At 40.3% G+C, this 11111-nt stretch overlaps 1 protein-coding gene across 1 annotated transcript; it reads left to right on the top strand.

Annotated features, from left to right (window-relative positions):
* Positions 1-4179: 4179 nt before the first annotated feature.
* On the top strand, positions 4180-11102 carry LOC311118261 (NLR family CARD domain-containing protein 3-like; the record flags this gene model as incomplete). Its single annotated transcript, XM_084193095.1, has 7 exons — positions 4180-4624; positions 7328-7444; positions 7734-7818; positions 7948-8176; positions 8554-10345; positions 10786-10940; positions 11095-11102. The coding sequence occupies exons 1-7, from the start codon at positions 4557-4559 to the stop codon at positions 11100-11102; spliced, it is 2454 nt and encodes an 817-aa protein (XP_084049221.1). The 5' UTR covers positions 4180-4556.
* Positions 11103-11111: the final 9 nt, after the last annotated feature.

Consider the following 11111-nt stretch of genomic DNA (forward strand, 5'->3'; position numbering starts at 1 on the left):
GCCTGTTTTAGCCCTTCTGTCTACATTCTCAGATATGTTTAGAAAATAACAGATTCAAAAATAATAAATGGCCGACTTTTAATGAATACAAATAAGTGTGTGACATGGCCATGGAGAAGAGATGTCACAACTACATATTCATGTGATTGCATTAAATCACCTGACTGTTTCGATATGTCTGTTAGTAAATGTTTTGTAAGAGATAATTAATAAATGATAACAATTCACATTCAAGAATTACTGTGTTAACTACAACCAACATGTTGGATCTCTGTTTAGGGGTCAGTGGTCTAAAATGAGTCTCTCTGGGGAGAGAGAGGAGGGGGGCCCTGCCTCTAAAATGAGTCTCTCTGGGGAACATGACACCAAAGCTAAGAGGTGAGATGACAATTTTGTTTAAGAATTATTAAGAGTTTATTTCCTAAATGCTATTTCCACAATTTTTCACATGTGTTTATTAATCAGAAATGGTTGCTTATATATATTATATATCAATATTACTGTTCTCAGATGTTTAATTAATAGATTTTAGATTTTTATTGCTAAACGCTATATATCCATTGTTTAGCTGAAATTGAATGTTCGTATCCTGTATATTTGACTGTATTATCTGGTTGTCTCACCTAGCTATCTTAAGATGAATGCACTTACTGTAAATCGCTCAGGGTAAGAGCATCTGCTAAACAGGTGGGGCTCTGCCCTGAATGACAGGTCACCACTGCTCCAAAGCAATTACATGTGGTACAGGAACCACTGACTCACTGCATGTTTATATTATCAAGACACCTGCTGGTACCTCTTAACTGGTTAGTACAGCTCATGAGGTGTCCTAAATATCTGCCAACTAGGTGGGACACTTATGAATAAAGAGGCTTCATGCATAGCTTTAATTTATACCCATAAGAGTAGGACTAAAACGGCTTTATTCTCAGCACTTATACGACACATTTTCTACTCTGAGACGCTTTTTTGATATGGGCCCAGATCTCAAAATATTGTAACGACCCAGTATTAAATGAGTCTGTCTGGGGAGAGAGAGGACCAAATGTTCTACTCTGAGACGCTTTTTGGACATGGGCACAGATCTCAAAATATTGTTTAAAAAAACATTTTTTTTTTTGTTTGACATAATATTACTAATGTACCCGACTTTAAAGACTGCTTTTAGTTTATTGTGTGGCAGTGCTCATGTCCGCGTTCTGGAACTGTCCGCATCCCCGTACAGAACTGTCCGCGTCCACGTACGGTTTGGCGCCAAGCATATTGTCCAGTTGCGCACAGAGTGGGCTGAGGTGATCTTGGGGAATAACGACGGAGTTCGATACAGTGTTGAGACACCGAAGTTTATTGTTCAATTTGCTTTTTTTGCGTAATGGTCAGTGACAGTATAAGTGTAGCCAGATCCTTTTCACTCGCTATCCTTGTTTCATCTTGTGTGGTTCACCGGATTCGTCATCATCCTAGAGGGACAGACGAACGACCTGCTAGTTAGCCAAGCTAGTCGGTACAGCTAGCTAAGCTAGCTACTCTACCAGCAGCATCCTAGTTATCCTAGCTACCACTACATCATCACCGGCTGCATGCATTTGTTGTGGACCGATGGAGCTCCTTGGTTGTTTCTTCCACCTGTTAAATCCCGTGGAGGGCTTCTCCCTCTCTGGTTGACGGATGCTGGCCTACGAGCCCAGTTTCATAATATTACCTTCTGTCCCTGGTTATGAAGTAATCTCGAAACAACAGGCCTTATTTTAGGTCATTTTTCACCCTACCAGCTCTTATTAGTTCTATTGAGCTCCGTGACACCGACTCGCCTTCAGAACGTTCTATTCCCAGCCCATTGTTCTGCGTCACAATGCCAGCTTCACTATTGTTATCAATGAGACCTGCCTGCGTTAACCCTGTAGGTTTACCTCAGGTAACTTATTATTAACAAGGTTACAGCTACTTGGTGAGCGTTAACCCTGTAGGTTTACCTCAGGTAACTTACTATTAACAAGGTTACGGTTATTTGGTGAGCGCTAACCCTGTAGGTTTACCTCAGGTAACTTATTATTAACAAGGTCACGGCTACTTGGTGAGCGTTTACCCTGTAGGTTTACCTAAAGTAATTTACTATTAACAAGGTTACGCCTACTTAAGGCTCACAGTTCACCTGTGTACACCTTGTGGTAACCCATAGCGCTAGCGATGGCTGGCGAAAAGCCATGAAACGTTAAACAGTTTCTGGTCATGGTTAACCATGTTTTCAGAAAAAGGTGTACAACCTAAACAAAAAGCATGTCCCTGTCCTCTTTTTCAAGAGGTGGCCGATTTAAACTGCCAGAATATTTATTAAGAAATAACAATTTTTCTTTGATTTGTTGTTTCTAAATGGCCTCTGGGTAATTTGATATGCATCGAAATCTTTATTAGTAGGCATCAAATTGAGCGAATGCTGCACAGGTTCACTGAATTGAAAACCAAATGGATATAATGGGGTGATTGTTGTATAATCGGGAGGTCTAGCTAATGGATTTGTAGATCTGACGCAGTTGCTACCTCAGATTATGAGCCTAGCAAGTGTCAAGAATTAGTTATGTAGAACCACAGACGGCCACAGGGAGGCGGAAGAGAGCTATAAACAATACTGTTTTTTGCCATAAAAACCCTAAACCTAACAATCAATCAAATGTATTGATAAAGCCCTTTTTACACCAGCAGATGTCACAAAGTGCTATACAGAAATATTTCAGCCTTAAGGGTAGGGTAGCCTAGAACACTTTTAGAAACTATTTTAGTAATAATATTATGTTAGTAAATGCAATTATAGTATTAAATAGCATTTTGATAATTTTGTTAATCAAAACCTGTTTACGCATTTAGCTTTTTTTGTTGTTATTAGTTATTTTATGATATTTATTATTGCAAGGCAGAACGCTTGATAAACAAGACACATTTATTTTATTTTTCAAATGTGGTTTGAACTGGGTGACCTACTCACCTCTATGTGAAAGTCCAGAAAATGGCATCGGATAGGTGGGGCAGGTTTGAGACTGATCTAAGGAATTAACAAGAAAAATACACTTTATTCTCAGCTGCCTCACCAATGTCTGTACTTGAATTAATCACTTCTAAGTGGCGCAGTTGTCTAAGGCACTGCATTGCAGTGCTAGCTGTGCCACTAGAGATCCTGGTTTGAATCCAGGCTCTGTCGTAGCTGGCCGTGACCGGGAGACCCATGGTGCGGCGCACAATTGGCCCAGGGTAGGGGAGGGAATGGCCGGCAGGGATGTAGCTCAGTTCTTAGAGCATGGCGTTTGCAACGCCAGGGTTGTGGGTTCGATTCCCATGAGGGGCCAGTATAAAAAATAATGTATGCACTCACTAACTGTAAGTCGCTCTGGATAAGAGCGTCTGCTAAATGACGTTAATGTAAATGTAAATATTTCCCATAGATGGCAGCATATGACCACGAAGCATCAGTTATAGGCTACAAGCAGCAATATGTTTCACATAAAATAGCATGCAACCAAAGACTATATGTCCCATGATTTTCTAAGATGGTCACTCATTACTTTAGTTAGCTATATATATTGTATTAGGCCTGTGTTGCTTTTGGAAGAGCAATTAAATAGTGACTATAGCAGGTGTTGAACCCCGGGTAAATAATCACTAGTCAGATGCTTTAACCTCAACCCTAGTATTCATGTGTTATAAAAAATGATCTTAATATCTGATATTGGGAGTAAACAACCTCGGAATAGAAAAGACAAGAGTGCGTCTTCCAGCCCGCCAATAAATTACATCATGCAACCCTCCCGGTTAGCAAATGTACCTCAACATGCCCCTTGCTTGTGCTAGAAGGCAGAGTGCTCGCTGCTGGTTGATGAATCTGACAATGAATGTACCAGGAAAACACAATTTTCTCGACCAGAGGTGACTCAATTAATGTTAATTGATTGGGTCTAATGGTCGTCTTGTGCTGAACTGCACATGTGCAGGCCGTCAAATCAAAGGCACTCCTTCGATATAAAGTTGTTTTTGACTAACATGAAAATGTGTCAGTTTGATAAACTACTTAAGACAGAACATTTTCTAAATGAACAACTAAGGAAGTCATTTTTATCTCTCATTGACATCTCAAACCCCAAACCCTGGCCTGGTTTGCTTCATATGTATTCCCAGAATATATTTTTTACATCAGCAGTTGTCACAAAGTGCTTATATAGAAACCCAGTCTAAAACCCCAAACAGAAAATGCAAAAAAAAACATTTGTCTCTCTGAAATGAAGCCATTAAGTGATCGATTTTAAACAAACACATGTCTGTCATTGAACAACACCATGCCATGATTAGCTAGTGAGAAAACACAACCATTTATTTGATCATTTCTTTAAACAATGGAAGCTAATTTACGAACATTTCTGAAAATGGATATATAGCGTTTTGGAATGAAACTCTTGTTATGTTTCCCCATCTGAGTTCAGAGTAGATGAGAGATGTAATGTTTGTCTCTGTTGTGTTGAAGCCCAATCAAGCAGGAGAGACCAGCCTCCCCTGTACCCAGCTGTGTGTCCATGAAGAGTGACCAGTCTATGGCTCATCCTATAGAGTTGAGAGAGGGAGACTTTTCTACTGAACAAAGGTAAGAAGAACTCATGGGTCATGGTCAGTGAGTTAAACAACACTGTCTCTAGTCATTTCTCCTCTCCCATTTTCCCATTTATTTGTGTTGTTTGCATAATCCATAGGCTAAACCTTTTTTCCATTTTCATAGTCCTGAAACAATATTAAACAAACACTACATTCCCTCCCTGTGTGTGTGTGTCTGTCAGTGAGTGTGTGTGTGTGTACTCCCTGGATGAGGAGATGTAATCTCTATCCTGATTGCCTAGTCACTTTAACCCCTACCTACATGTACATATTACCTCAACTACCTGGTACCCCTGGACATTGACTCAGTACTGGTACTCCTCATAGCCTCATTAGTGTTATTTTATTGTGTTACTATTTCCTTTTTTTATTTAGCTAATTTTTGTTACTTTTTAACTAAATTGATGGGAAAGGGCTCGTAAGTAAGCATTTCACGGTAAAGTGTACCACTGTTGTATTCGGCGCATGTGACAAATACAATTTCATTTGATTTCATTTGAAGGTCATGCGTAAAAACATGTCATCAGGTCGAGCAGTCGTCTTACGCCGAACGGTCGTCTCACGCCGAACTGCGCATGTGCAGGCCGTCAAATCAAAGGCACTCCTTCCATATAAAGTTGTTTTTGACTAACATGAAAACGTGTCAGTTTGTCACTTTCACGAGGTTGAAGTAATAATGTGTTCAACTACTGAAGACAGAACATTTATAAAATGAACAAATCAATCAACCAAATTAGATTTGTCACATGCTCCTAATACAACAGGTGTAGACCTTACTGTGAAATGCTTACTTACGAGCCCTTAACCAACAATGCTGAGTTAACATTTTTTTTACTAACAACTAAGGAAGTCATTTTTACTTCTTTGACTTCTCAAACCCTAAACCCTGGCCTGGTCTGCTTCATATGCGTACCACAATTATATATTTTTTTACATCAGCAGTTGTCACAAAGTGCTTATATAGAAACCCAGTCTAAAACCCCAAAGAGCAAGCAATGCAGATGTAGAAGCACGGTGGCTAGGAAAAATTCCCTAGAAAGGCAGGAACCTAGGAAGAAACCTAGAGAGGAACCAGGCTCTGAGGGGTGGCCAGTCCTCTTCTGGCTGTGCCGGGGGAGATTATAAGAGTGTATGGCCATTAAGGCCAGATCATTCTTCAAGATGTTCAAATGTTCATGACCAGCAGGGTCAAATAATAATCACTGTGGTTATAGAGTGTGCAACAGGTCAGCACCTCAGGAGTAAATGTCAGTTGGCTGTTCATAGCCAAGCATTCAGAGGTCAAGACAGCAGGTGTTGTAGAGAGAGAGAAGGAGAGGGAGAGAGAGAGAGAGAGGGTCGAAACAGCAGGTTCGGGACAAGGTCGCACGTCCGGTTAACAGGTCAGAGTTCCAGATCCGCAGGAGACCAGTAGAAACTGGATCAGCAGCACGACAAGGTATCACGTCCGGTGGAGCATGTATCGATACTGATAGGATCGAAAGAAGGGGAGCGGTGCTCTCGGATCAGTTTTCTCCATTAAAATCTTTCCTTATAATTATAATTATTTCACAATACTGACCATGGATCAGCTTCTAGAAAGATATTACTACCTACGGCTGCAAAAATTGAGGTAGTTTATTCTAGTGCTTACACAATAAAAATGCACTAAATCACAGATTTGGCACATCATTGGGCACATGTTAGGCTACACATCATGAAATATATTGAGACAAATTACAGACAGTAGCTTACAAGTAGCAAAATAAAACTAAATATATTGAACATGGAATATATTTCAATATAATTGAAATAGGACTATAGCCTGTTGTTTATAATTTAATGCAGTCATCTCGGTTTTCATTTGAAGCAAATGTTTATACGTCCCTTGTTTGAATCAATTGCAAAGACATTGGCAACTTTGTATTTGTAGTCAACTTTGTTCTGAATTTATCAGCATAACAAAGAGACGGATAAACCATGTGGTTCTATGTTTAGCGGAGATCTTCTGTGTATAAAGTGACGCGGGAGGGCAAAAAAGCATCTAACGACGCACTTGGCTGATCTACAAGTGGTCTGAGGCAGGTGTTAGAATATGAGCGTTTTCAAGTGCAACGTTAATAACGATGGTTTTGGGAAACAGCTCAGAGATTTTACAATGCTCCTACGAAGGTTCTAATGATGAACTTGGCCTTAAGATGCTTTTGGGATACCAGGCCCTGGACAAAAACATCTGCTAAATGACTAAAATATCAAATGTAAATGTTTTACATACAGATCTCATATTACTGTATTGAATTATTATTTATAATATTTAAATATTGCAAGTCACAAGTGTATCATTTGTACAGTTCTTTATTAAAAATGTAGTTATGTGTTACATTTAACTGTGTAAAATCTATTAGTACTACTTATTTCTCTGAGAGTGAGGCAGATATATAGCATTTTGCAAAAAAAACATTTGTCTCTCTGAAATGAAGCCATTAAGTGATCGATTTTAAAGAAACACATGTCTGTCATTGAACAACCCCCTGCCATGATTAGCTAGTAAAAAAACACAACCATATATTTGATAATTTTTTTAAACAATAGAAGCTAATTTACTAACATTTCTGAAAATGGATATATACCGTTTTGGAATTAAACTCTTTTTATGTTTCCCCATCTGAGCTCAGAGTAGATGAGAGATGTAATGTTTGTCTCTGTTGTGTTGAAGTCCAATCAAGCAGGAGAGACCAGCCTCCCCTGTACCCAGCTGTGTGTCCATGAAGAGTGACCGGTCTATGGGTCAACCTATACAGTTTAGAGAGGGAGACTTTTCTACTGAACAAAGGTAAGAAGAACTCATGGGTCATGGTCAGTGAGCTAAACAACACTGTCTCTAGTCATTTCTCCTCTCCCATTTTCCCATTTATTTTTATTGTTTTCATAATCCATAGGCTAATACTTTTTTCCATTTTCATAGTCCTGAAACAATATTAAACTAACACAACATTCCCTCCCTGTGTGTGTGTGTGTGTGTGTGTATGTGTGTGTGTGTGTGTGTGTGTGTGTGTGTGTGTGTGTGTGTGTGTGTGTGTACTCCCTGGATGAGGAGATGTAATCTCATGTTTTGTCCACAGAAACCAACAGGAGAGATCAGAATCAGAGATTCTCTGTGGTCAGTCTTCCCAGAGTCATCAAACAGACCTGGCCTCCATATTCAGTGTATGTGGTCCTGTTATGTACATTTGTTTTTGTTTACCTCAAGTAAAGTTGATCTGTCAATCATTCATTTATGTGTTAATGAGAAAGCATTTAGTCTCTTGCATTACCTATATACTTGATTTATTTCAGTTGCTTGAAGAGAATATTATGACATTTGTGAAGAACGAGCTGAAGATGTTCAAGAGGATTCTTAGTCCAGAACTCCCAGAAGGCTTTGAGAGTCAGAAGCAGGATAAGGAAGTGGTGGATGCTGAAGATGAGAAGCAGGAGAGCAGTGCCAGAGAGGGGGCTCTGAAGATCACACTGCACGTCCTGAGGAAAATGAACCAGAAGGAGCTTGCTGACACACTGGAGAAAAGTAAGAGCTGTCTGCCTCATGTTGAATGCTGTTTTAGAACAAACATTTAAAAGCTGTAGCTAAAGTACAGCTAAAGTAGCTGTGTAACTCAATGATATTGTAGCAGCCTTAACACAACACCTAGTGACCTCATCAAGTAGCAGAATAATGTGTTGTGTTGAGAGAGAGAGAGAGAGAGAGAGAGAGAGAGAGAGAGAGAGAGAATACTAATAATAATATAATCAGTCACACCAGTCTGTAATGTGTTATGAAAAAATGTACACATTTATACAGTCAGTTAAGCAAACAAATTACTATAATTTAAAATGTCATAACAGTCCTAGAATACTGGAGGCATTAAACAGACGTAATATTAATATCCTCTGTGTTATTTCTAGATTCAGATGAGCTTGCTGTGATTTGCCAACGTGAACTCAAATCTAATCTAAAGAAGAAGTTTCAATGTGTATTTGAGGGTATCGCTAAACAAGGAAACCCAACACTTCTCAATAAGATCTACACAGAGCTCTACATCACAGAGGGTGGAACAGGAGAGGTCAATAATGAACATGAGCTCAGACAGATTGAGACAACAACCAGGAAACAAGCAAGACCAGAGACTGCAATCAAATGTAACGACATCTTCAAACCCTTAACTGGACAATACAAACTTAGCAGAACTGTGCTGACAAAGGGAGTCGCTGGCATTGGAAAAACAGTCTCTGTGCAGAAGTTCATTTTGGACTGGGCTGAAGGAAAAGCAAATCAGGATGTCCAATTTGTATTTTCATTCCCTTTTCGGGAGCTGAATTTGATGAAAAATGAAAAACACACTTTGATTGAACTTCTCAGTCACTTCTCAATGGAAACCAAAGAATCAAGAATCTCCAACTACGACAAGTACAAAGTTCTGTTCATCTTTGATGGTCTGGATGAGTGCCGACTGCCCCTAGACTTCCAGAAGAACAAGATTTGTTTTGACGTCACAGAGTCAACCTCAGTGGATGTTCTGCTGACAAATCTCATCAACGGAAATCTGCTTCCCTCTGCTCTCCTCTGGATAACAACCCGACCTGCAGCAGCCAATAAGATCCCGTCAGTGTGTGTTGACCAGGTGACAGAGGTACGAGGGTTCAATGACCCACAGAAGGAGGAGTACTTCAGGAAGAGATTCAGTGATCAGGACCTGGCCAGCAGAATCATCTCACACATAAAGACATCAAGGAGCCTCCACATCATGTGCCACATTCCAGTCTTCTGTTGGATTTCTGCAACAGTCCTTAAACACATGTTGAGTACAGACAAGAGAGAAGAGATGCCCAAGACTCTGACTGAGATGTACTCACACCTTGTGGAGTTTCATACCAAACAGAAGAATGACAAGTATCTTGGGAAAGAAGAGACAGGTCCACACTGGAATAAAGAGAGCATTCTGTCACTGGGAAAACTGGCTTTTCAACAGCTTGTGAAGGGCAATCTGATTTTCTATGAAAAAGACCTGAAAGAGGCTGGCGTTGATGTCAAAGAAGCCTCAGTGTACTCAGGATTGTGCACACAGCTCTTTAAAGAGGAATGTGTGCTGTACCAGGACAAGGTGTACTGCTTCGTGCATCTGAGCATTCAGGAGTTTCTGGCTGCTGTATATGTGCTCCACTCATTCATCAACAACAATGAGGATCTAATGGCGGAACAGTCCAGGAACTTTTCTGTGAGGATAGGACACAAGCGTAAAGTTACTGTCTACAAGAGTGCTGTGGATAAAGCCTTACAAAGTGAGACGGGAAACCTTGACCTGTTCCTCCGCTTCCTTCTGGGCCTCTCACTGGAGTCCAATCAGAAGCACTTACAAGGTCTACTGACAAAGACAAGAAGCAGCTCACAGAGCCATGAAGAAACAGTCAAGTACATCAAGGAGAAGATCAGGGAGAATCCCTCTCCAGAGAGGTGCATCAATCTGTTCCACTGTCTGAATGAACTGAAGGACCATTCTCTAGTGGAGGAGATCCAAAGCTACCTGAGATCAGGAAGTCTCTCAGAAGATGAACTGTCACCTGCACAGTGGTCAGCTCTGGTCTTTGTGTTGCTGACTTCAGAAAAGGAGCTGGATGTGTTTGACCTGAAGAAATACTCCAGATCAGAGGAAGGTCTTCTGAGGCTGCTGCCAGTGGTCAAAGCCTCCAGAGCTGCTCTGTGAGTACATAAAATGACATTTAAGTACTAATCGTCAGGAATAAATATGAAGTTTAGAGAAATATATGTATTATAATATGTATATAAAATTATATTGAAAAACATATCGAATCACTGCATTGATGTTCACATTAGTATAAAAATAAATAAATATGCCATTTAGCAGACGCTTTTATCCAAAGCGACTTACAGTCATGCGTGCATACATTTTTGTGTATGGGTGGTCCCGGGGATCAAACCCACTACCTTGGTGTTACAAGCGCCGTGCTCTACCAGTTGAGCTACAGAGGTCATTTATCAATATGACCATACAATTCTAGGAGACAGAAGACGAATCTATATGTTGTTTGAGAGAATAAACCAGATGCATCTGCCATTGTCCTTCTACACTACTGGTGTTAAATTAACAGTTTGTGAAATCATGATGATCTCTCTGTCAGGCTGTCAGGCTGTGGACTCACAAAGAAACGCTGTGCTTCTCTGGTCTCAGCTCTGAGTTCAAACCCCTCACACCTTAGAGAGCTGGACCTGAGTAACAATGACCTGAAGGATTCAGGAGTGAAGCTGCTCTCTGCTGGACTGGGGAATCCCCACTGTAAACTGGAGACTCTGAGGTCAGTAATCCTGTAGTTGGTCAACAAGTGATAACTGTTCACCAGATCCACATGTGTTTACCAGGCACACATAGTCCACACCATATGTGTTTGGACAGTGAAGCTTACAGTTTTAAATTTGGTGCTATGTTCCAGCAATTTAGATTTGAGAT

Source organism: Coregonus lavaretus, assembly GCF_964263955.1.
Source record: "Coregonus lavaretus genome assembly, contig: HAP1_SCAFFOLD_4959, whole genome shotgun sequence".
Taxonomy (NCBI): Eukaryota; Metazoa; Chordata; class Actinopteri; order Salmoniformes; family Salmonidae; genus Coregonus; species Coregonus lavaretus.